Source organism: Triturus cristatus, chromosome 3_2 (assembly GCF_964204655.1).
Source record: "Triturus cristatus chromosome 3_2, aTriCri1.1, whole genome shotgun sequence".
Taxonomy (NCBI): domain Eukaryota; kingdom Metazoa; phylum Chordata; class Amphibia; order Caudata; family Salamandridae; genus Triturus; species Triturus cristatus.
The window spans coordinates 196,197,903-196,225,222 of NC_140584.1; the positions used below are offsets into that span (position 1 = coordinate 196,197,903).

Sequence of the window (27,320 nt, forward strand, 5' to 3'; positions counted from 1 at the left end):
ACTCTTATATAAAAAAAAAAAAAAAAAAAAAGCTTCCTGGTGCCTAGTGAGAATTCCTGCTCTGCGATGCCCAAGCAAGAATAATTTTGTAAGAGTCATCACTGAAAAGAGGAGACTTTCCCCTTCCCAGTGATGCCTCTCACTTGGTGCTGGGCCTATGAGTAAGCGGCACTGCACCTACCTGCTTCTGTTTGTCTGGTACAGTGATGACATCAGCACACTACAGCGTCACGCTGACGTCTTTGATTGTAGCGGTGGGAGGAAAAGGGCTGACGCAGTAGGGTTACCTTGATCGGTTCCCGCACACCATTCCCTTCTTCAGCATGCTGTTGACCTGTCGGGAATATGAACGTGCTGACAACCACACTAAAGCGATTAAACTGTCCATTGGTCCTGTGAGGTAGAAAAAAGTGAACGCAGCAGCCCGTGCTCAATTTGGAGAACAATAAGTGCAAGGGTTTTTGTCAGGAGGTCACTGCAGTTTGCACCACACATTGCCCCTTCCATGCTGCCAATGATAGTAACAACACAATTACTAACCATTACACACCCACAAGTGTGACATTTGGAATGTTTCAGGCCCCCAAAGATATAAGAATGGCATGGGCAGCAGTAATAGCCATTGTTAATATATATTGAATAAAAAATTAACTGTAGTCATCTCTAAATTAGCCAGACATCTCCACCTTGTGGCAGACTGTCAACACCAATGCTTGTGACATTTAAGTGCTGGTGTCGAGCACCGGAAACAACCGGCTCAAATTAAGCAATGGGAGCAGCACACAAGTCAATAAACAATCCTGTTCTGTTGCTTGGGAAAAAACCTTTCTTATAATAAATATCTGAGATCAGATGGCACTGGTAAAACTTTCACCCCGAAACACATTACCTCCAGGTTTTTTTTGTTTTTTTTTTAAACCATTTATTTGTCAAGTGGCACATATACTGAAGGGCCCTGTACCCCAGGGACATCTGCACAATCAGAACATATATCATGGACTTTGACATCTTGCAAAATAGTACCCAAGGAAAATTAGAGGCAATACAACCAAAATCCAACTCTTCCCCCCCCCCCCCCATCGCACTATACACCCACTCTAGGCAGAACCGCTCCAATGTTAGAATAAAGACACCCACCAAAGTACTACCACTCACCCCTTCCCCTGAATCCTCCCCTGTGAGCTCAATCTTATAAACGCGGGTCCCGTCTATCAGAACCAGACTAGGAGCAATCCCCGATAGTCCGCCCACCTTTTCCATATTTGAAAGTGTTTTAGGGGCACCCCCTGGCCGTGAATATGGGTTTCTCTAGGCCCATGCAAAAGTCCAGTCCATTCTTCCATGCAGCCAATGCCCCGGCGCCTTCCACGCCCTCGCTTTGTCCCTTTTGGCTAATGTAAGTCCCAACAACAATAAGTGGTGTTTGTAGATGTTGCCGTCTATCTCCTCCATAACGTGTAAGAGCGCTAGTTTCGGCGAGCGGGTAAGATCCCATCCCAGCACCTCCGATAGACAATTGAAAACCTCCCTCCAGAAACGATCTAAGGAGACACTGCCAAACCGTGTGTATGAATGTACCCTCCTCCCGCTCACATCTGAGACATATAGGGGAAGCAATCAACCCCGCCCTCCATAAACGCCTATGTGTATAATACCCTATGTAGATATTTAAACTGAACCAGGCGCAGACGCACCGCTATGACCGCTTCCCGTGGGGCAGCCAGGGCCTCCACCCAATCCTCTTCCTCCAAGGGGCCTAGATCACGTTTCCAATCCTCCCGGAGTTTCTGTAACGTGGAGGAGCAGTGAATAACCAGGGTTCGATATATCCTGTCGATCTTACCTCCAGGAATTTTTATTTCATTAAACGTAATGTAAAATAGTTGGAGGTAGACTAGGCTGTATGTATTCCAGAGACACATTTTACTGAGTTGCACCACACATTTTTTATTTAATATTTTCCTTTCCTCTGTTCAGTCTTTCTCGCCTTATTTTTTTTCCGGTCTTCCTCTGTCTCCTTTTTCTACAATTCCTTTCTTTTGCTTTCTCTCATTCTTTCTTTGTTTTCATTTTTCTCTTCTTTCATTTCTGTCTGACTTATTTTTGCTGTCCTAGTTTTTCTCTCCTTTCTTTGATTTAGCCTTCTTTCTTTGCCCCTCATTCTTTCCTTCCTCTTCTTCATTCCTCCACTCATTCCTTTATCTCTATTCCTCCCCTTCCTTTGTCTCCCTCTTGTTCGCTACTTCTTTGATCCCTCCCTTACCTTCTGCTTCATTCCTCCTTTTCTTACATTCCCCATTTACTTTTCTTCTCACCTTCAGTCCCTCTTTCCTTTCCCTCTCTTCGTTCGGTTTTGTTCCTTCTCACACTGCTTCCTTTTCTCCTTCTTTCTTTTTTCCTTCCTTCGTTCTTTCCGTTTTTCCACTTTTTCCTTCTGTCTTTTTCTCCCCTTTATCTCGCCTTCCTTGCTCTCCCTCTTACTTCCCTTCTGTCAACGCTCCCTCCCTCCCTCCCTCCCTCCCATCCTCCCTCCTTTTCTTCTTCCTTGCCCTCTTCATTTCCTTTGTTCCTTTTCTTCCTTTCTTTTCTCCTTATTCTACTTCGCGTTACTTCTTTCTCTTATTCTTTACTCTGTATTAGACAGCAGCTAAGGATGTGTTTGACTTATCAGAAGTAGCTCTCACTATCAAAGTTTAGAGACCTGTGATATATGCTTACAAAGCTGAGCCTTTGGGCAGCTGTCGCCATTCATTGGTCTGTTCAGCTGTCTCAACATTTTGCTTCTGCCCACATCAGGAAAAATACCGTAACTTACAGTGCATGCTGTACGCTGATCACCCGCACATCCATCTAAAAAGAAATTAATTTCGGTGCTATGTGGCCGAGTACTTGACTTTGCTAGTGCTTTTTTTCTTCCCTTGTTTATCCTTTTTAATTTTATGTCAACCGTATGTTTATAGGTTAGAGTAGTTCTTTTTCTTTGTATCAATAAAATTCATATTTTCATGTGACGCATGTTTGAAGGTTTAAATTCATATACCTCTTCCAAGCATAGATCTTTGCTAGGAAACACGAATACTGATCTATTAAAATTGTATGCAATTCTTTTTTTGATTTACAGTTTTTTTTGATTTTTTATTAGAAGCATATGACTCCAACGTTTAGGACGCAGCGCGCTTTCTATTTTTTTTTCGTTTTGTGACTTATGCTTGCAGTAAAAAATATCTTCAAAATTAAACAGCGCACTAGCTTGACTGCTTACACCTGTTGCTTTTGCTAATGCTGGTTTGGTTTTGAGATGTATCCACTATCAGTGCCTTAATCAACCCTAATTCCCCTTGACTTGGTTTTTTTCTGGGAACTCCCGTATAATTGCATCTGCGCCCTTCCCCCACCACTCCATACATCTTAAAATTCTTACAAGTGAAATCCCACCAGAAATGGACCCTTTCACCTTGAAATAATAAACAGGGAGTTAAGTCTTCTCCTTTAAGACAAGTAGGGATGGTTCCATTCCTCTGGGTGTTTGTTTCTGCCCTATCCCCGATTCTAGGCTAGTGGTTGCTTCTCTCTTTTGACCGCTCTCAACCACCTGACAATTGTCAGTTGCGGGGGCCAAAGGACTGACTTGGGGATGGACATGTATGTCAATGTAATAAACCTACCCGATAAGTGGAAACACTTTCTGATCGTTCACCTATGTACCATGAAAAGAGGGGCGTGGTGGGGTTCACGCCACAAATGCATGGCGCAGATCTGCCATAGCGTGCTATTACATTTCCACTTACTGTACTAACCACCACCAGTCTCACAAATGCCAGAAACACATTAAACTGAATATTCCTTGTACAGCCATTAACAGTACAGAATGGAAACAGCAACAACACTCTCCACTAGGGAGACCCGTGTCCATGGCACATAGAGCACCCTAGTCTGAACATCACCCGCTTTTCCAGCTCAGATATCTGTATCAACAGTAATACCATGGTCAGTCAGCCTCTAAGCACCTGGATTCAGGAACATTAGAAGGGTTAGATGCACAGTCGCCCGACAAATCCTCCAGCCTCACAGTTTTACACCACAGCTCCAAGAGGATGACTTTGCCACTCAGCCATCCAATAAGAGCACAGGTCATTTGTATCTGTATCAGCACTCCTCCTCACACCAGGCAGGTCACAGTATAACATAGTGACTATATCAACCTGTATATAAAAGGCATCAAAAGATGCCAGAAGAAGACTCCACTCTAATATGGGAACCTCGCTTTTGTGTGGAAGGTGCCCTCATGAAAACAAACACAGCTAGCTGGCCACACTAAAGTATGATTGTGCCCTGTGCAGATGCCAGTAACAAAACCTAGCATGTCCTCCATTGACCCCAGTACCACCCAGTAGATATCACAAATTGAGGGCAGTGACCCAATGATTGATCACCACATACCAAGTGCACCAATAAAACTGATGTCTTCTCGATCAGGACCACGCGGCCCAGGCCCTGTTTTCAAGTGTTGTAGTCCCCGGTTGAAGATAAATGCCTTAATTACTGAGATCTTCACACTCGCTGATCTGCAAAGAGTGATGTCCGCTCTAACTGGCCATCTCCCTCTCTGCCCATCATAGCCCTCGCTTGAGTCTCCCTGCTTACTGCCTGACACAAGAGGGTTGGGAGGTTGGAGGGTTGTCTGAAATACCCAAAGTTCAATACTGTTGATTTAAAAAATATTCGGCATCATTTTTATCTGATTGTCTAGTACAATTCAATCGGTTTTCTTTTCCCTGCACAACTGTGGCGCACTGCTTTCCAATGCTCAGGCCCGTCCAGGTTCACACACTTTCTTCTGCCCCTCATCACTGGCCAGGCCAACCTTGCGCTCAGTCATTATGTGCTCCAGCACTTCCCCCATCAGCTGATACCACATCCTCTCACACGCTTTGTGTGGCCTAGCCACATTATTTCCAAAATACACCAAAGTTCGAGAAAAACGACTTTTTAAAATGTTAGTGAATTCAAGACCCTGACAGAGCCATCTTTGTGCAACAGGTCGGGGTTTCTCCATGAGCACTGAATGTTGGGCCGCCAAATAATTGTGGTTGTGCTGTGCACCGTTCAACTTGCCGTCTCACTCATACAATCACATGTACTTGTATTAATTCAGTGGGACACGTTGCAACAGTTTAACAATGTTATTAGTCTGCGCTGCCCTACACTTCTGACAAAATCTTTACTTTTTTTTTTTTGCAGCTACATAGGGAACTGTGAGATTAACGCAGACGTGAAGAAGTTATGCAAAGCTGGAATCAAAGGGATGCAGGTGAGTGGAAGGGCACACTTTGGATTTACTTTACCGTAGTGGTGTCCAACACTGGCCCAGGAGGGACGGATCCATGCAGCGTTTCGGGATAGCCACTGACTACGTAAATGAGTTCCATCTAAATTCACTCTGTGCACGTTTATCGATGTTGGTAGCTGAGAACACCGAAATGGAAGCGGCCCTTCTGAAATAATACTCAACACTCCCCATTACGTCAGTTATTGATTTTGAAGTAAGTCGTCTTGTGTTATGTAGCAGTAAAGTCATGTATAGCTACAATAAGTTGAGGCAATGGTTCTATGGACAGTTTTTTGGCAGTGGGTGGACAAATTATCTAATACGGTTGTCTAAATTATGGAGCAGTAAAAGGTATATTATGCAAAATAAAGCTGCACATTATCCTACAGTATTACGTAATATTGATATTTAAACCCACATTTAGGCATTCTGGACAAACGTTTCACCTCATTAACGCCTTACTATAGCAAATGTAAAGTGATGTTGAAATCTGCAAATTATGCAGCAGATGGAATCTGTGGCACATGAGATAAAACCATGATTATTTGGAAAACTCTAGTGAATATCACAATCCCAGTGGCCCTGGTTAAGACTCAATATAATAGGCCACTGTCCAATTTATTTCTACATACATTTAATACATGTCCTGGCTATAATCAGTAGTTGTATATAGAGTTGAGCAAAACATGCCACTATAAGCAAATCAAAGAAATTTTTTTTTTTTTTTTTTTTTTTTTTTTTTTTTTACAAGTTAACATGGCCACAGTTTCGTGAACCTTAAAAAAAACATTAGATAACTCGGGGAGATTCCCTGTGTTTGTTCTGCAGCAGCAACAGAAGAACGCAAGTGGGAGTCTTTTCCGATTATGCATGTTGACAATATTTCCAGTTAGACCTAATGTCACAGGTGTTTGTTATGCATTAAAGCAAGAGACACTGGATGTGATTTTGGGCAACACTCACCTCTCTTGAATGAGCCAATATGGAATGTTGCTCTTAAGGCACAAGCAATGTGTCAGTTCCCTATACAATCGAACTGCAGTCTGGGTTAGTGGCGAGAGCACCCTGAAGCTCCGCCCTCCATTTCCTCCTGTATTTTGGGCATTGTTCCCAATTTCGGCAGCTCTGCTTGGCTGCCTCTGGTTACGGTGTCTGGCAATGGTAGGCACAGACATATTTTTGTTTTGCAAAACAGGGTTGGGTGCTGTCTGTGAGAAGATGCACGGAGACTGGTTGAAATATATATATTTTTTTAAGTGATGGATGGAATGCTTGAATTAATATTGGTGATTACTTGGGCCGCATCTAAGTCTATCCTTATTTTGCACACCATGCCTCCTGAGTTTGGACCCAGCTATATACCAATCAGTCTTGACCCTGCTCTTCATGGGAACGGTCCAGTCCGAACTGACAGGCCCTCCCTGTACTGGAACTCAAAGAACCCAGTACCCGTTATGCCTTAGGGCTCAAAAGCCAGGTATAGCGTGGTTCAAGTGACAGTGTGCACGGGACCCATGTCTGGGCATACCTGTCCCATCTAGGGTGTCACATTGAAGTATACAAAAAAGTGATGGATGAAATGCTTGATTTAATATCGGCCACTGGTAATTACTCAGGCCACATCCCAGCCCATTGTTGGTTATGGGTTCATGTAGGGTTAGGCAGCAGGAGGCCTTTTCTTACCCCTCCACTGTATTCTCCACGCCAGTGTCAGGGGTTGTTCCCTTTTACTATTTGCTGTCTGTACCTGTGCACCAGCAGTGGTCTAGAGCAGAATAATAATAAACAGTTGTTTTTACTTCACGTGCTCTACATAGTGCTATAAATAGCAAGTACTCCTGCTTTCAAAACACTACTTAATATAGCACCCTCAGAAGGTTAACTAGTCTTCTCGGCCCTGCTGGGATTCAAACCTGTGACCTGCACACCCCCAGTCATTTGAGTCGCACTCTGTGAGCTATCTCGCTCTTCAGAAGTGGACGAGAAGTGACCGCTTCACCCCAGAGGTGCCAGGCCAGCCCTTCTAGCCATATGCAAGATCTTCTTGTGAGTTGGGGCCATAATGAACCAGCCCTTCCTTAAGTGAGGCAGAAAACATGGCCCACAGCTTAGAGAGAGGATATAGCTGGGGTTATAGGAAGGAATGTGGTCTAGACGAGAAAGCAGATGTGGTCGTGGCTAAGGGAGTGGATGGCTTCTGTGGCTATGGAAAGAGATGTGGTCTGGGAGTTAAGGGAGTAGAGTAGAGTGTTAAGGTTATTGGGGTCAAGGGTGGGGCTGTGATGAAGACGCTAAGAGGGAGAGAGGGAGTCTATTGGGTAAAGGAGAGATGTGATCTAAGGCTCAAGGAAGGATGTCTGGCTGAAGGGCTTAGGGTAGAGGTATGGTTTACTTCTAGTCTCAGATTCTCCTAACTGTTGTTCAGGGCAAATTAATACTTGGTGACCGAACAGGAGCGCTTAGAAACGGCCTAGTCGCAATCGTAATTGCCATTAACAAAAAAAAATTGTACTTTCTTTTTGGAGCTGGCTGTGGCACTGTTGGAGTGGAGGAGATTATGAGAATATCCTGAAGAGAGCAGATAAACCCTCTTGAGTCTGCCTGTGAAATTCCATCTTTCTAGAAAACCCAACAGTTCTGTGAAAAAGTTGCAGTTGCACTAACTACCACCCAGCCTTGATTTGTAATAGTCATGTAGATTTGTTGCCAGATGTAAACATCCCTGAAAAAATGCGATTAACTCCTTTGTGATATTACAGGCACTCTATGATATGCAGTGACTATGCATAGTAAAATCACACAGTCCTAATACGCTATATGTATGTACATATTGAGTAATAGGAATAAACCCTTGAAGTGCTTCCCAAACTTTATAGAACCACGACCCAATCTTAAGCGCAACAAATTTTTGCGCCCAACTTGGCTTTATGGGAAATATGGGGACTATTTTCTGTAATTAAGCCACTGCATAGAAGCGCACTGCAATTTAGAGAAAGCACATTTTCCATTGAAATAGCCACTACATTTGCACAGACATACAGTTTTACTGATAAAACTATACTGTACACGAATGATAATGTGTGGCAATAGGGTTTCAGTGAGTTTTTATCAATTGTGCTTCATCAAGTAGTGTCTTGCTTTGTTTTGATCCTAATAAAATCTTTGTTTTCATCATACTTCAGAATTAGAAAAAATGTGCTTCACTTGTGCTTTTCTAACTGCTGAACATTATACAGATAATTTGTTGGTATTTTCATTTTGTTGTGTGTTACAAAAAAATGGCATCCTCCACCTTTCCTTTCACACTCGCTGTGAAAGGCATAATTCACTTAACTTTTCTTTCTCTGACTTCTAAGTGAGAGGAGGTGGTAAACACCAATCCCATGTTAAAAACATAAGCAGCAGTCTGTCAGGAGGCGTAGCCTGACATTTCACCTCTTTGAAGCGCAGCAAATGTGACAATTTAAATACAGAATTCAAAGGCATCTTTATTGCTTGGACTTTCCCGAACCACCAAAAATCAGCTTGTGACTGACCCCCAGTTTGGGAAACACTGCCCTAGAGAAATATCTTACCTTGAATAAGTTCAAAGACGAGATGGTAGGCCATGGAGGCTGTTGCCTGGATCCAAAAGTCCTCTTCTTTGTAATGGCGGGCTGGCACTGTACCAAAGAAACACATTCAGGACAGATGCTGTTTTAAAATCTTCAAGGGGCTTTGAGAGACCAAGAGAGGAAGAAGTGGTTTTGTTGTGTTTTCAACACGGTCACCTACTGATGTCTTTGCTAAAGCCTTTCCCTTGTCTTCTGTATCTGTGCAGACCAGGAAATGACTGCACTTCATCAGGCAGCGCATGGTATAACAGTGCTTGTAGCGGTGCTTAGTCTGAGCCTTATGGTTGCAGGCGGGCTCTTTGACACACATGTTTAGGACCCAGGACTAATTTTGCATTATCAGGGTCTAACAAAGAACAAAAGAGAAGATGAGGAAGAGGAAGACTGGAAAACAGTGACAAAGGGGGGATAGCAGTGAGGAAAAAGAATTGGAAGGAGCGAAATAGAATACTAGGGAGTCTCTGGTAGTGGAAGAAAGAGGCGTGGGGTGGAATCAAGACTATGAAGCTGTGGTATTAGTCCACCCCAACCATCAGCAGTTCCAGCAGGCTTCTAAGGAAGACGTTGAGCGTGGCACTTAGTCTTGTACAAATTAAGCACTGCAGGTAGCATTCTTTGAGAGCGCAAACAAAATGAAAAATGTTTTCCCTTTCATATTTAATTAGGATTTCATCTAATTGTTCTTCACAACCTGCTTTTTTAATGCCTTGCCCTCTGTGCTGTTTTCAGCTACACGGCACTCTGCGGGTGGTGCTGGCCCCGCTCCTCGCCGAAGCGCCCTTCGTTGGAGCTGTGACGATGTTCTTTATTCAGAAGCCGGTAAGTGACGTCACATTGCTTAGACCCTTCAGTTGCAACTGCAGTAGTTTCCTTTTGACCCCCTACACCAGCGACCCGTGTTTTCAGCCACCCGTGGAAAGGTTCAATGCTCCTCTTCCTCTACTGTGGGCAGCGGGTGGAAGGAGCAAGAGTGCAGGAAGGGACACGATGCACGGGTGGCGAGGAGGGACAATGTGTGCAGGCCAGGAGTGGGAAAAGCGCACAGAAGCCTGAGGGGAAGGCGCAGCGATGGGTAGGCGGTGAGGGAGTTAACGCTAAGTAGTAGTGGCAGTCGAAGTGGCACGTAGACTTGATGGTGGGGGGGGTTGGTTCAGACGGGTTTTAAAAATCACAGAGACAGGAAGTAGCCGGGTAGAGAGGAAGGACTATAGAGGCTCGCGCCGAGCAGAAGACATCCAAGACTAGAATGCATACCTCCCAAACTGTTGAGTATTGAAGGAGGATGAGGTCAAGTGGTTGTAGAGGGAGAGGACATTGAAATCAAGGAAGATAAAAAGAATTGCCCGGTGACAAAGGGTTTCTTGGTAGGTGCTTCAACTGAAGGCATTTGGATTATGTGGAAGGTGAAAATGAGTCCAAGGAGCGTGACAACCTCCTAGCGAAGTGAGTTGAGAGCTTTGTTGGAAGGGAGGAAGGGAGTCTTGCAGAAGGTTGGAGAGCGAGGCAGAACGCCGGTGCCCAAATTACACATTGGGTGCCTGTACCTGTTTGCACCACGGCGCACCCTTAAACAAGTGTACCGGGAGAAGATTGGGATAGTGGATTCATGTGCTCCTCCTGATATGTTCTTTCCCTCTACACATGCTTCTTTAGCTGAACAGCTACAAAGTTTTCTCATTGGTGCGGGTGCATGTCGCCGTGCAAGTGAGGGAACGCCCCTCGCCTCATCAGGTCAATGCAAGATGTGCACCGCCGCTTTCCATATTAATGAAGAGGCCGCACAAACATCTGTGGCCCCTTCTATAATAAGAAAGCACCCCAGAATTGCAGGAAGTGGACACTATGCCCATTGTGTCCCAGGGCATTTCCTGTAGTACGGTTCCAGGTAGTGTATTTTTTGTAAAGCATTAGCGGGGTGGTATGTGTAGATCCCAGTGCTCCAAACACCTGCCCAGGTTGTCCATGGTATATATATTGTACTTTTTGAAAATATATTCGTATTGTACTATAATCGTGGTGTAGGAATGGGAATAAGAATATTTTAACTGCTCATGTAGGACCCTTTCTCTTGATTTGAGCAACTATTCTTGTCTATATTTTTGTAAAACATTAGTTCCACCTTGCATAGGTGCCCGAGAAAAGACCAAAGGGTAGGGTGTTATAAAGCCCTTCACTTAGCCTTGTCTTACCAAAGAGGGCTTCTGTTGCTGTGCTGAAATTACACGCCGTACAATGGTGTAGGCTTGGTTTAGTGATCTGTTTAATGCAAAATCAGGATGCTGTGCTGTTTGAACACTTGCTCCTTCCAAAGGTGGATGAAAATACCAATCCCCATCTGCTTCTGTCCACCTTCGCGTAAGGGAGGGAGGGTGGAGATGAGCGGATTGGGCCAGTGTTCTAAAGCCATTTGTCCATGTCCTAGCCACCACAACTGTTGAATATGCCGTGCCTCACCCATTAATTTGTCTAACTACCTTAAACTGCAAAGATGCGATTATTTGAGGCTATACATGAGCCTATATATTTGCGTAAGATATTTGAATAGGACTTTGTATGTATGTGTGCGTACATGTGTGCCTATATGTATATAAATACATGCACATATCTTGTGTTACTGCTCCAAACGGTCTTAAAGTTTGTACTGAATTTGGTACTTGTTGCATCCTCTTTTGAATGCCTCAAGTAAGGCTCTTCATTTTTTTAAATGTTGTTTAATGCCTAATCTTTTTGTAGTCTATTGCCCGTGTTTTTTTTCTTTGTAACTCACTTAACCGTGTAAAATATTATGTTGCCACCTACTTGTAAAGTCCGCATTTAGACCACTAGTCCTAACATGCCTAGTGCTGTAGGCTATACAACAAAACTAACTGAAGGCCATCACCACCCACTCGACACTGGGCCTACTGACAGCTGTGGGTGTTGCTTCATGCTTTGCCCTGCTGCCGGAGGGTACCCTTCAAGTTCCTCCTTTTTAGGTCTCGGCTAGCGAAGGCTGTGCTTGCGCAGTCTCTCTCGCGAGATTTAATGACTTGGAGAAGAGGGGCTTGAACCCGCCCCTCTTCTCTTCTCCATTGGCTGGCCTCTTAAATGCTGGCCAGCCATTGGAGAAGAGGTTTGTCTCGCAAAACAAGCCCCGTCCTTTTCGGATTCGGGGGCGTGTTTTTTGTCGATTTTTCTCTGGGCGTGTTGTTCGAGAAAAACACGCCCCCGAATCCGAAAACGCCGCTGCCTTTCTCCGAGGCATTTCTGCTTTCACCTCGGAGAAAGGCAGTGGTGTGCTTGTTTTCTTCTGGGAGTAAGCCTCTCTGTATTCAGATGCTGCCTGTGTGCCTGTTTTCTGCCTCGCCGTGTGCTGGAATCCAGAGTTCGTCCCTCGGGGTCGCGTCCACATCCTTCCCCGTGCCTTAATGGGTGACGTAACCGGCGCTCATGTAAGGCGCTACTAATCTCCTCGTGCCGAGATGTGTAATGAAAAAAAGGTGCTATGTGGCACGCTCCAACACCTTCCGGTCGAGTTCACGCTATATCATTGCTTTGGCCGTCCACTAGACTGCCGACTTTTGTGCTGGAGACCGGAGTTCGTCCCTCGGGGTAGCGTCCACATCCTTCCCCGTGCCTGAATGTGTAACGTGACCGGTGCTCATGTAAAGCGCTACAAATCTCCCTGTGCCGAAATGTGTAAGGTAAATACGGTGCTATGTAAAGTGCTCCAATACCTTCCGGGCGAGTTCAGGCTATATCATTACTTTGTCCGTCGGCTACACTGCCGACTTTTGTGCTGGAAGCCAGAGTTCGTCCCTCGGGGTCGCGTCCACATCCTTCCCCGTGCTTGAATGTGTAACGTAGCCGGCACTCGTGCGGGGCGCTCCAAATCTCCCCGTGCCTGAATGTGTAATGTAAATACGGGGTTATGTAAAGCGCTCCAATAACTTCCGGGCGAGTTCGCACCATATAAATATATAATTCTGCCAGCTGGTGCTTTCGTTCTACTGCTGCCTACATCGGGAGAATAAAGGGGGTTAAGAGTGCTGGTTAAGTGTTGTGTTGAGGGTCGCATCCACATCCTTCCCTGAATGTGTAACGTAACCGGCACTCATGTAAGGCGCTCCAAATCTCCCTGTGCCTGAATGTGTAATGTAAATACGGGGCCATGTAAAGCGCTCCAATACCTTCCGGGCGAGTTCACGCTATATCATTACTTTGCCCGTCGGCTAGACTTCCGACTTTTGTGCTGGAAGCCAGAGTTCGTCCCTCGGGGTCGCGTCCACATCCTTCCCCATGCTTGAATGTGTAAGGTAGCCGGCCCTCATGCGGGGCGCTCCAAATCTCCCCGTGCCTGAATGTGTAATGTAAATACGGGGTTATGTAAAGCGCTCCAATAACTTCCGGGCGAGTTCGCGCCATATAAATATATAACTCTGCCAGCTGGTGCTTTCGTTCTACTACTGCCTACATCGGGAGAATAAAGGGGGTTAAGAGTGCTGGTTAAGTGTTGTGTTGAAGATTTGTGGTGGGGGTTATGAGCAATGCCAATAGCTCTAACTTTAACAATGCCAAGACCATTGCATTGTAAATGCTTGTTCAGGATGTTCCGTATATGCATGCATTATGCCTTCTGATTGTTTCAGTGAGTGGGTGAGGTGACAGCAGGGCCCCGTGTATACTTTTTCTTGTGTAGTTGTGACATTGTTTAGTGGGTTAATGCACACATTGTGTATATTTTTGCATAACCTACAGGTTTACCGGTCTCTGTTTTCTGTGTGAGGGAAGCTTGCAGTGTTGCCTACTTTGTATCCGTTTTTGGCGAGTATGTATACGAATGAGAAGCTTGCACTGCAGCTGCCTGCTCAGAGCTCTTTTTTTTTTTTTTCTCCACAAGGAGCTCACAGTGCTGATACTAGCGCTGCACCTTTTCTGTGGGTGAGAACAGCTCGAGTAGCAGCTACTTGTGTTGTGCCACAATTACGGGCGAAGGAAGCTTGAGCCGTGTGTGTGTTGCATGCACAGCCCCAGTTGTGAGGGAAGATAACTTGCATATTACTGCGTGTGCTTTTTTTAACGTTTTTTTTTAATGATGGGTATGCACTGCTGCTGCCTCTGCTGTACCTTTTGCGTGTAATTCTTTGTTGCACCTGTGCCATCTGTGTGAGTGTGGGCGGAATGGGGTATTGCAGAGTTGCTGCTGCTCGGTACCTGGTCTGCCACAGACGCATGCCCGGCTCCTCCCTGGGCCTTAAGTGAGGGGCGTGAAGCTTGCACTTCTACTGCATGTTTGCAGCCCATGCACCGGTGCTCCCCCCCCCTACCTTTTCTACGTGTACGAGTGAAGCATGCACTGCTGCTGTCTGTAACGTGGCTGTGTTTGCTGCATGTTTTAGATTGTTCTGTGTGTGAAAGGAGTGGTGCTGTCCATGCACTGCTGGTGCCTGTTTGTATGTGTGACTTGCACCGTTGTTGACAGATGGTGGGAGCGGACAGCCCGGTGCCTGTTGGTGTACGAAGGTATGAGGGAAACATGCACTGCTTCTTGAGCACTACTACCGAGGGCTGCAAAAACCGTTGGGCCTGACTGCTGGATACTACAGATGTTGATTTCTGAACTGGATGCTAAAATCCAGACATGCGCCACAAGAATTTGACTCAATATACCATGCCTTTTATGTTGGAGGCTGCCTCAAGACCTGTACACAGCACACCTCCCTAACTAGAACCCAGTTTGCTTCAATTCTAGACATTTTGAGAAAGAATCAGTTTATTTAATGATCTCCGAAGTGCCCAGTGGAATTATAATCTAAGAAAAAGTTATTTATTCTAAATTTTAAGCGCTACACAAACCGCTAACTAAAAGCTATGCTTACCCTGGAACAAAGTGGAGAGGGATAACGTAAAATATCTTCACCCTCAAAATTAATCCTTTTGTGAATGTATGACTGATTTCAAAGTGTTTAGTAGCACAAAGTATGTTAAAACCCTTGATGGTGTAATGTTCTTGGGGTAGCTGGTATATCTTCATCATTTTAACAACCCATCATGGCAAGAGTGCTGCATTGTAGATCCACTGAGTAATTGGTTTGTTGTAGATGTAAGAAATCTGCATAAGCTGTATTTGATTTGGCAGAAGAATTGGGGAGTTTAAAAAAAAAAGTTTTTAAATCCTAATGCGAATGCAAGAAAGGTTCGGTGGTTTTTGGAAATCTCTGGCAAATAACTTGGCCCTAAATCCTCTGTTGGATAGTAGAGAGATAGGAAGCAAGAGGATTATGTGTAGGGCACGTTATTGTCAAGGTTCATAGGGGATAGTCCCAGTCAACAGTGCCATCTTGAGGATTTTGGGCGCCCTGAACAAGACTTATTTTGGGGGCCCTTGTAGGCAACCAGTTTAATTTTATTATCCATTTCCTGCCAATTCAAGCCTGCATAATGCCAAACAATGCTAAATTATATGTTGAGCTTTAATAGGAACACAAAAACTAGTTGAAATATGTCTTGGCCTGGACCCCAAAATCCTTAAGATGACATGGGGTACAGAGACCGAGGTAGATGTAGGCAGAGCGTGAGAGAATTTGAGTAGACGGAGGTCAAATATAGAGAAGGTTCACTTTCACAGGGAGCCCCTTACAAGGCGGGGACCATGGAGAATTGCCCACTTTGCCCATGCATTAAATCCTCTCTGCGAGTCGAGCATGGTCCCGTCACTTTTCCTTCATTGCTCCACTCTTCTCGTCTCCTCCTCCTCCATAAGACAGGTGTGAAGTGCTCGTCTAATCCTCTGGTTGAGCTTGTCATGCTCCCTCCGCCCTCTTGTAGTCCTAGTAGGCCCGTTTAGCAAGATAAAAGGTTGTGGGATCGTGAATGTGGCATTTTCTTTGGGTTGGGAACACCATGATGACCTCTGCAGGGAATGGCCAGGGTCATGGTGAAGCAGCAGCTGCCTGACGTCTGCTTAGAGTGTGTCCCCGCTCAGCTGACCAGCTGATGTAATGGCCTTCATACAGGCGAAGAACACAGCCGCAGAAATTGGTGGGAAGGAGGGGACCGATCCAAGTGTTGAGCTCTCTCTTCTAGAGGATGCATGTGGAGAACAACGCAGACCATTGATGATATTGTTGGCAGCCCTACGTGCTCAAAAGTAGACTGCTTCATATTTAATTTTAGACCTAAATATGGAATGTTCTACTTGCCGCAGACAACTCTGTGGCTCCATGAAGAATGCTTACAATGGGAGGACTGTGCTTGCGTCTTAAATTAGGAGCTTCATTTAGTCACTGAAGCTGCCTGAGTTAAAGTCAAACAAGTGCTTTGACCAGATGAAACTTGTGGTATTGAGGATGGTGAATAGCTGTGAGAATGTCTCTTGGTTTTGTTTACCAGATGCTGAGGATGTAAGTATGGATGCCAGTTTGGGCTAGTCATGGCTAGCAGCTGCTGCTACTTGCGGAACACTTGATACTCTTGGCATTGCCTTTGCGACATTTGGCCTAGGTGATCACGAGCGCAACGATGGAAACAGTAAAAGTGTGTCTAAGGGCGCTGTTTACATTTTGTAGTTTACACTCTTTGCCCTTAATCTACCATTTTCGAAATAAATAAAATGCTGTTGGTAGGATAGTAGCCCAACTCTGATGTCATGTGAGGTCAAAGGTTTCTTGAAGTCCTTTCCGCTACCTCTGACATTTTGGAGAATCGAAGCCCCTGGATGTACGTGGGATTTTGTTTGGTTTTCTTCGATTTAGAGATCCATTAGAGATCATCTCTGCCCTGACCTATTGAGAATGTGATCTTGTGCAGCGTTAGATCACCATTGATGCACATACAAAATCTGATGTGGTTGTCACATAAGTAAACACGCTTGCTAGCAGAGGGTACACAATGAAAGACAAGGGGGCTTCCTTTGGGAGGTTGAAAGGATACATTGCTGGACCATATCTTATTGTTTTGATGACTTGGAAACTACTGGCTTACTTGCAGCGGTTATTTATGAGTGAGAAGCCACAGTTAGAAGTTCTTGTTCCTTAGATATTCAAAACAAAAGCCTTTGTGACTGAGATCCATGTTAGGGGTCAAAGCTCAGCAGAATTACAAATGAATACGCTAGCCTTGAGGGGAAGCCTCAGTAATTCTGTTTCCACCGTACTCTGGCTGGTCTCATGTTTGAACCTCCAGGTAAGCACACCTTTCAAAAATCACTCCATCTGCTCTGCGTTTCACTGAGGCTGGGGTTCGGCTATAATAATTAAAAATATTGTTAGGGATGAATAGTCCACCGTAAGTAAAGTGGCTTAAATGCAGGGGTTGGAATGAAAAAATAAAAGTTTCGAAGAAATAATTGGGTTGTGAGACTTGAGCGGAAAAAATATATTTATAAATCAATGGCTTGCTATTGGTAGGTCTTTCGCGCGAATAGGAAATTTGTAGCTAATTTATTTTCTCTACATTCTCCTTTCCAGCATCTGGACATCAATTGGACAGGATTAACCAACATCCTTGAAGTACCTGGACTCAGGTAAAAAGAATCTTGTTTCACAGCTTAAAGAAACATGCGCACACGCTTCTGTATTGTTACAGGGGGGTTTTCATTTCTTGGTTGTACTACTTAACGTTTTCCAGAAACAAAACACCTCTGAAAAGGCAGACCAAGGGGTGGCGTGTTTGAAGGCAGCAACATTATCTCGGGTAGTGTTGAAATGGGAGCACAAATCACGTCCTCGCAAAGTTTCCAGTTTGATGAAAATAACACGAGTGATGCCTATTATTAGAAGTTGCTTTTTTCAATTAGCATACAGTGACCTGCACCCTTATATAGTTTGGTTTATCTGAAAGGGATGTTTTTTTCATTTTGGCTTCCCTACTAAACCTAAAGGTGTAGCTGTTCTAGAGGTGTCTAGAGGCTGCCTTAACTCCAAACGTGCCCAATGAAGTCAACCTAGGCTCATTTGCTATTGACTAACATATAACTGTCAGCAGTATTCACATACATGCCAACATTTTAGAAGAGAAAAGTGGAATATTAAAAAAAAAAAAATAATAATCGGGAGAATGCATTTCTCCCATTGATTTCTGTTGAGGCCTGAATCGGGTCTATTGACTTGTATGAGACTTGCAAGTGTACTGCTGCAGGATCGAATGTCAGAAATGCGAATATAATTTTTTTCTTACCTGTCTGGAGCACAGAGAAAACGCTGTGGCAGGCTGAGGGGGCTTGACATACATGGTGTGCACCGGCCTGCAGGTGCAGGTTACTGCAGTGCATACCCCAAAAGCAAGGGTTGTTACACCTAGGGTCAATAAGAAATTTAAGGCCTCCACACATACAAGGCCACTCACCACCTGTCTCTCTAGTTGTGTATACAGATAGCAAACGAGCTTACACAAAGGTCACAGGTAATGCTCCCTCTCCAGACTGGGAGAGCAAGAAAATTGATGCTGGGGACAAAAGGGTAGCATCACAAGATGCTACTCATTGGCTCATCACCAAATCCGGAGGCCTACTGTCCCGGTGCAACAGTGCCCAGTGGGATCAGACGGTAGACCTCGCCCAACACCTCAAGAAGCAGTACCGCAAGCAGAGAAAAGAATTTGGCAGTAGAGGGAAACATTATCTCTAATATCAACCGTCTGTGCGCTGGATGCTGCTGACACAGCTGCTCATGGCATTACCACCATCATCCTGTTGCGTCGCCATGCCTGGTTACGCATGTCTTGTTTTAAACTGGTGGTCCAGCAGCACCTTTTAAATGTACCCTTCAATGGCCTGCATCTCGTCGGCCCTCAGGTCGACGAGATGCTAGAAAAACTCAAGAAAGACACTGACACGGCCAAAGCAATGGGTGCCCTACAGACGCCCACTCCCTTGGCTCCTTTCAACGCTATCATGGGATGGACAACGATCTGGATGACCTGCTCAGCATGAACCATCAACAAGTGAGAACTCCACCCCCAGGTCCTACTCCGCTACTTCCAACTTTAGGGATTTCCACAAATAGACCTGTTCGCCATTGCAGGAAATGCAAAATTCCCATCTTCGCCGCCAGGCTACAACATCCAAAGTCCATCGGCAGTGCACTATGGGTGAACTGGTGAGGGATATTTGTCTACGCATTTCGGCCTCTCCTACTCATACTGTTTGTGGTGCTGAGGCAGACATCTCTCACTCTCATCCTAGTTTCAACAACTTGGGGGCACCAACTATGGTACACCATAGTGTTCGAACTCTCAAGTTCTCACAAGAAGCTCCCCAACCGGCCAGACCTTCTCACACCAAAATCATGGTACACCGACATCCCTGTCCTCAGCAGCTCAACCTGGCAATTTGGCACCTGAGGTCATAGTTTGGTTATCTTAATCTCCCGGAGGAATGTATGTTTATTCTGAAACAAGCATGCAGGCCCACTTCCAGCGCCTGCTACACAGCTAAATGGAAATGTTTTGTGCCATACTGTCTTCCCAAATGTATTAATCCTCTCCCAGCATTGGTACAAGACATTGTCTTTTACCTGCCCCACCACCAAAAATCTTACCTTGCTTACTCTTTCATTAGATTGCATCTGGTGGCTTTAGCTGGCTACTTGCAGAATATGCAACATGCTTAAATGTTCAAATGTGAGATAACCCTTTATCGAAGGCCTCAAAAGGGTTATCTCACATTGACACCATCTACTCCTTGTGGAACCTCAGTGTAGTCCTTCAAAGACTCATGGGCCCACCTTTTTAACCACTTCCCCAGTTTGTTGCAGTGTCTCTCCTAGTAGGTAGCCATCACTTTCTTCAGGTGTGTTAGCGAAATTCACGCTCTTACCTTCGAAGAGCCTTTCTTCCAGGTCCATCAAGATAAGGGGTCCTTGGGACCAATCCAAGATTCCTCCCTAAGGTGGTCTCCAGTTTTCCCATTAACCAGACAATAAAGCTCCCTGTCTTTATTTCCACACCCAGAGACTGCAGCAGCGAATGCTGCACATACTCCAGATGTTGAGAGCATTAATATACTAGATACTTGGAACAAAATCCTTCCGTAAAGCACAACAGCTCTTCGTGGCATACTCCAAGCAGCACAAGGGTTATGTCATTTCCAAGGCGGATGTTGCACACTGGTTGGTTAAATCCATACAGACTTGTTATGCTCAAGCTAAAAGATCCTTGCCCGTCCCACTCAGACCTCATTCTACTCGTAAGAAAGAGGCTTCTATGACCTTCTTAGTTAATATACCTAGCTGACATCTGTAAAACAGCTACTTGGTCTGCTCATCATACATTTACCAAACATTACTGCATGGATGTCCTGGCCAGACAACAAGCAAGAGTTGGCCAGGCTGTCCTACGTACACTTTTCCAGTCATCTGCAACATCCTCTAGCTAATCCATCCCTCTAGGGAGTACTGCTTTACAGTCTATGCACAGCACGTGTATCTACTGACACACGTGCCACGAACGGAAACGTTACTTTGCAAGCATCTGTTCGTGGCATGTAGTACTGTAGATTCACATGCTTCGGACCTCCTCCCCGGTAACCTGTTGTTTTTGCAGATATTCTTTCCTTTCTTTTTCTTTAGTCCTTGCTTTGCATGGTCATCTTAACTGTGTCTCTATGCTCATCTCCAATCTCGCCCTCCGTATGAGAAAAAATAATGTAACAATGGAGCCAATGCCCATGCACATTTCCTCTAGCGGGAAGAGTAACTTGATCCTATGACTCAAAGAATTACTTAGAAGAAAAACAAGTTGTGTACGTCTAAGCCCAAAACTAGACAGTGGAAGTATGCACGGCATGTGAATTAACAGCATCACATGCCACGAACAGATGCTTACAGGGTAAGTAACATTTTCCTTACTTATGTTCCCACACAGCTCTTGTTGGGAGTTGAGGTTTACACAATACTCACGGTGAGGCCTTACTAGTGACTGCTCACTGATAATGTGACCATCCATCTGCCTGAGCATTGCAGCAGCCCTCTTATTCACCATGCAGCCTTGTTGCCTGGTTCATCCATTTTTAGGTCACCGAATAGGCTGACAGTCCATTTCTATTTAGATGACCTTTAAGTCTTCCTCCTGTACTGTGACTCAGGGTTTCTGCTCCCTAAATGTGTGATTTGGTGCTTGACTGCATAATGCCATTGTTGCCGCCTCCTAGACAATTACTTTTGCTTTTCTGAATCACACCTCATTGCGACACGTGTTTGTTGTATCTACTAGAAGTAATATCATGCTAGGCTCCATGGTGGGAATAGAAGTCCATGTTACCAGTGTATGACTGATCCAAGCTAGGATAAATGCACCTTTCGGAAGCTTATGGATGCATATATGCTGACCAAGGCAGACCAAGAAAGGTTTTGAAGGTGTAGGTTTATAAACTAATTTGCAATCCTTTAACATGTTCCCTGCACCAGGTTCAAGAGTATTGAAACTTCATTTTTTTGTTATGGTAGCTCTCGCATTTTGCTTGCTTGCAAATGTTGCATTTTGATTGTCGTGCAATGAGTTATTTTTGTTGCAATTACTATTTTTGCTGAGCCTTAGGGGAGTGTTCTGCGTTTCAAGTTTCCAAACTTTCTCGAGGCAACCTTTATTCGCTTGTTATGGTTGTGCATCTCGCAGTTAGATTGACTTGTACTGACTAGTGTTTCTGTACATGCAAGGACTTGAGCACAACTTTGGATTTCAAAGACCCTGGCCTCTGGTCATGAAACTTAACTGGCGGGTTTTCTACCTTTATTGTAGAGTTTTGGTTAATAGTGGGCTAAATGTGAGAATTGAGAGTGGTGACGTTTTATAGAGCACACAAGACGTTTTTTAAATGTTAAAATTTACCGAATGCTTGCTTTAGTTGTGTATGGGTCATTTCATGAGAAAATACTTTAATGTTGAATTTTCAAATAATTGAAGGCCCAGCATTGTCTACCAAAGACTGAACAGCAGAAATGTAAAGATAAGAATGGCCTTTGTCCTTTCCGGTCGTTGTTTTTATTTAGGTCGCAGCCTATTACAGTGCAGATGTCTGTCTTGTTTGCTAAAAATATCTTGGGGAAACTCAGAAAGCTTCCTTGGAATGCATTCCACCTGTTGCTTACCATTGGCTTTGTGGTTTGTAACTCACATTTTCTGACTTTCTATTTGCTGGCTTTATTTGTTTTCGGCCGTCTTGGGCGAGTTTGTCTCTCCCAAGGAGCAAAGCCTTTTCACACCAACTCCCCTTGTCTATTTTCATAAGTGTGCCTTTCTGTAAGCAGTCCTGTAAATCTTGTTCTTATCTTATCACATTTGCTTTGTATTCAAAGACCGAGATCAAATGTCAGACTCTGTCTTCTGAGGGAGCTTGGTGTTTTGTTTTCTTTCTCTGACTTCAAAGTGAGAGGATTTATGTGACCATCTTCGAGGATATTGGGGGGGTAGGAACGTTTCTTTCTAGCAAACAATTTAAATGAACCACAAATTAAACATTTTTTGTTAATTATGAAGTGTGTTCAAAACAAATACTTTATGATCAAAACAAATCAATACACTATTCCACACATTATCGTTTGTTCGCTTTATAGTTTTATTAGTAAAACTGTATGTTTATGCAAATATAGTGGTCATTGCAAATGGAAATGTGTTGTGTGTGTGTGAGGCAGTGTGCTACAACACCATGCATACTCCAGTCAACTCCACTCCATTCTGTACCACTCCACGCCACTGCACTCTACTACCCTCTGCACCACTACACTGTACGCCACTACACTCGACACCACTTCCCTCTACGCCTCACTACTGTACTCTGCACCACTCTACTCTATAGTCTTCACCACTGCACTCTACAGCCCTCCAGTCTAGGCCACTCCATTCTACTCTGCCCAACTCTACTCTACGCCACTGTATTCTACGCCATTCTGCAACTCTGCGCCACTGCACTTAATGCCAATACACTCTATGCCAAAGCACTTTACTCTTTAACACTAAACTCTACACCCCTGCACTCTGTTAATCCCACCACTCTAATGTACTCTGCACCACTGCACTCTGTACAACTGCACTCTACTCCACGCCACTGCACTCTACCCTGCACCATTCCACTCTATGCCACTGCACTCTACGCTGAAACAATCTACTCTATGCCACTGCACTCTATGCCACTGCGCTCCACTCTATACCAATACACTGTATGCCAGTGCACTCTGACACTACACACAGACACTGCACTCTGACACTCTACTCTGCACTACTGCACTCTATGCCAATACACTTTATGCCACTGTACTCTGCATTACTCCCCTTTGCACCATTCTATGATTCTGTCTTGTATGTCTCTGCCCCTGCACTCTGCCCCTCCTTCTTAGCTGCTTCATGAAGCTCTTCTGAGTGAAAACACGACCATGGATACTTGGCTCACAGGGCCAGCTTATATCCAGAAGCAGAGACAGACGTGTCAGGCCAACTGACCCATCAGATGAAAAGTCAACCCTTGAAGTTGGGAGACATCTGATCAATGCAAGTGCCTCTTCATGTAGGAACTGTCCAATCCATGGATACCAGTATCGCACAATCTGCTAAGTCACTCTGATTCCCTTGTGAGGGCAGGCATCCCATAATATCCATAGGATTTTGTGTATCTGCCCCAGCCACCAGTGACTGATGATGGGCTCAGCTCTTCTTGCCCGAGCTTGACACAGGATGCACGATCCTTACTAGAGGTGTTTAGTTGTGGTCACGGCCACAGTCCTTTTTTCTGGTGTTCCTTCCCAGTCCTGATTGACCTGATGCAGAGAAGGTAAGTACAACGAAATGTTCTTGCCGTGCTGTACCAGACCCAAACATCCCCTGGTTTTTCAGAGTGCAGGAAGTGGGGAGGGTGGGCAGACCGTAGCACAGGTATCATGCTAGGAGTGGTAGATGGGTAATGATTTACACATACACCTATGCTGTACCCTACAATGCTGAGGCTACATACGTACAATAGAACTCCCATACAGAAGTACCCCCCTAACCATGTATGCAACCACTTCTCTGGCAGACCTCTCCCTCTCAAAGGACTTGACAGGACCTGTTTGTGACACATGATATGAATTTACCAAGGAGAGCCAAAAGGCAATCTTCCCAACATGAGGTACAGGCAAAACAGCCTCTACTTAGCCAGTCAGTTAGCTGCAGCCAACCATTAATTGACCTGACCTGAATATGAAGATGGCACTCTTCTATGTGATAAGGAGTTGTACGTATGTATGTTTGTATGTGGTATTTCTTTAGCACAAACCTAAACAAGCATTGGCAAAGCCAATAGGTCACATTCAGCATCCTAGATGTTGTGGCGCATGTTTGGAGAATAACAAAGAACATTTGATGGAGACGTTCAGGTCATTTTGTAGGTTATGCGCACCATGCGTGTTAAAGCCTAGAAAAATGACGTGGGTGTTTTTTGTTCTGTTTAGTGACAGATCTGAATGCAAAAGCATTTAATTTAAAGCGGACAGGCAAAGCAACAAGGGGGGGCGGAAGAAACATGGAGCAAACATGGGGGGGTGAAAGCAACATGGGGCAGAAGCAACACCGAGTAGAATTAGCACAGAAGGCATGTGTGGGGGAAGATGCAGCTGGCAAAAGAGCAGCATGGTGGAGGAGAAGTACAGGGATGAACAGGCAATTGGGAGTATTTGGGAGAGAGAGGAGAAGCAACAGTTGAGAAAGGATGGTGCAGGTGGAGAGGAAGCAACGGGTGAGAGCAATGTAGAGCAGGTGGGGGGAAGAACACTGGTTAAAATGAAATGGGGGGGGAGGGGGTGTGCTGGAAGGCGAGCGCAACCTGGAGGTAGGCGGATAGAAGCTATGATCAACAAAGAGCAACACGGAGTCCAAAGGGAGAGAAGTTAATGAGGGAGGCAGCTGGAAAAAACATGCACAAGTAGTGCTTGAAAAGCAAGCAGTGGAAGCATAGAAGCCAGCCATTCGAGTGATGGTAAAGAGGCAATGGTTCATGGGAGGAACAAACACAAGATTGATAAGCTGGGACACCAATAAGAAGCAGGAATATGAGAGTGACAGGAAAGCCAACCAATGGAATCAGTGGGTGGGCTTCAAGCCCCTGTGCGTTCTTGGTAATTCCACAGTACATCTTACAATAGACAATGCATGCGCTGCCTGGTAGGCACAACCTAACAAAGAGTAGAGTGCTGTACAGGGTCAAAGATGAGCATAAAGTCAACAAACTATTAGCGAGGAAGTTGGGTTGTGGATGGTTAATGCATTGTGGTGTATGTTTGTTAAAAAGGTGCATCATCATCTCTTTCCTAAATTGGAGCAGTGCTTGGGCAGTCCTGATAGATTTGGGGATGTTGTTCCATATCCCGGATGCATAGATGACAAGGCTTGCTGCCTACAGTTCTGCTTACAGTCCAGTCCTGGAGAATCTAGAGCTCTTCTGGAGATAGACAACAGAATTATAGACATCATCTGCAACCTGGTATTTAGGGGCAGGGTAAAGGCATTGTATATCATATGTCTTACTCGGAAGTGCATTGTTGCACCTGTTTGACTTAGTCAGTGAGGGATAGTGTTTGAGTTCCACTCTAAGGGCAGCATTATCAGGCTGGTTTTTAACTACTTTTTTGAAAGTTAGTTGCTCAGTGATGAGGTGGAAACTGATGTGTTCTCCAAGCGCAGGCAATGGAATGGCTCTCTTGCTCATTGAAAACCGTTGAGATGTACTAACTCTCAGTCCATTTTTGTGGAATGTCACAGCGCTTCGTGAAACTGTTTTGAATGTCCTGAACTCTTGTTAGGTCTGCTGTCTGGAACGACCCATTGTTATGATTTATTTAAAAGATACATTGAGTGGACTTAAGATCCGCCCAGAAGAGTATTTTTAGGTCTTTGCTTATTCTGTTAGGAAGGGTCGGACTGGCCTATGGTGCAATCAGGCAGTGCCTGATGGGCTGGTCAGCATGTGTGCTGTTTTTTTGGCTGTTTGTGTGCATATTTTATGGTCTGCTTGGCTGTTTTCTACTGTCTATTTCACTGATATTAAAGCAAGTATGGCCTGCAGTAAGCTTAAAATTCATGCAGTCTTCCATAGCTTGCAAAACATTCATACAATGTGCTTTTTCAAATTAAAACGGTCTAATTTGCAAATATGGACCACTTTTTCAGCCATCATATTCACTAATGGGGACCATTTTTTTTTTTGATCCCCAGGCCTATTTTCTGTTTTGTTCCAACCCTGCTGTTAGGTGCTTGGCTTATCATTGTGGAGAGGTGTGGCTCACTGGTTAGAGGTGGCAGATCCGTAAGCAGAGAATCTGCCAGGGACCAGGGTTCAATTCCCGACGCGGCAGGGTCGTGGACCAGGGTCAAAACGGACTCGATAATTCTCGCCTCGGTACCTACTCTAACCAGGAACACACTCGGCAACTCTGGGCATTAAGCTTGCCTCATCTCTACAACGGCCCCCCACAGACTCCGGGGATGCCTGGTTTCACTTTGGAGATACCCAGAAAGGGACCATCTCACAGGGATAGCCAGGACGGTTTCCCCAGCGGTCTATAGCGCCGGGACACTTCCGAGTAGCTGTGCGCTGTATAAATGAAAATAACATAACAAAATAACATTATATTCCATCTCTGACGTGTGGGATGGCAGAGGGGGACTGTTTTACAGCTAAAATAAATATTTACTGAATCATGATGCGTTACATTCTCCATACCACAGATACCTTGTATAAAGGAAGCAATCGTTTTTTGTTTCATTTTATAGTGCTTAAAAAAAAATGTTTTAGTCTGGGCTTAAAATGCAAGCCAGTCATATTAGCTTTGCCAGTGCTTGGTTTGAATGGTTGTGAGTGTTCAGCTTTATGGGAAGACCGTGAAACATTTTCTATATGAATAAAATTCTTCATTCCTGTCTGCTTGAGGTTAGGGTGTCTCGTTTTTTCTTATTTCTGGTAGGTTTTTGTGCTGCCTGCTGAGCTCCTTTGAAGGGTTAGTAATCGTTCTAGAACATGCCCCATCAAGATGACATCATGTCCAAGGGCAAAATTCAGGACAGATGCAAAAATACAGAAACTGAGAGTGCATATGATTCTTCTACAGGGACTCAACCAATTTGAAGCCAGTGCCCATGTAGCAGGCGGTGATTCAATTCTTGAGGGTGTAGAGTTTGACTAATGTGAAGATGTGATGGGAAATGCAGAAAAAAGACCAGTAGGCTTAAAGCATTGAAATAAAGAACTGACTAACAACTAGATATAGGTGATTTTGCTAAAGGACAATAGGCACCCCCCTAACCCAGTGGGAAGCCCAAAGAAAAGATGGAAGGAAGTGCTACAGGGCAATTCAGACCTACAGCAAAGAGGGAGCAGTAGCTTTTCTGAGGAAATGCTCTCTGAAGCAGCATTTTAGGATCTTTCAGAATGGACT

At 44.7% G+C, this 27,320-nt stretch overlaps 1 protein-coding gene across 1 annotated transcript in view; it reads left to right on the plus strand.

Moving 5' to 3' along the window:
• ESYT3 (extended synaptotagmin 3) overlaps nucleotides 1-27,320 on the plus strand; it is a 235,185-nt gene that overhangs the window by 107,984 nt on the left and 99,881 nt on the right. The window contains exons 5-7 of the mRNA XM_085647487.1: nucleotides 5,242-5,311; nucleotides 9,673-9,762; nucleotides 17,391-17,446. Coding sequence (XP_085503613.1) covers nucleotides 5,242-5,311; nucleotides 9,673-9,762; nucleotides 17,391-17,446 — 216 coding nt within the window. The remainder of the gene's footprint in view (nucleotides 1-5,241; nucleotides 5,312-9,672; nucleotides 9,763-17,390; nucleotides 17,447-27,320) is intronic.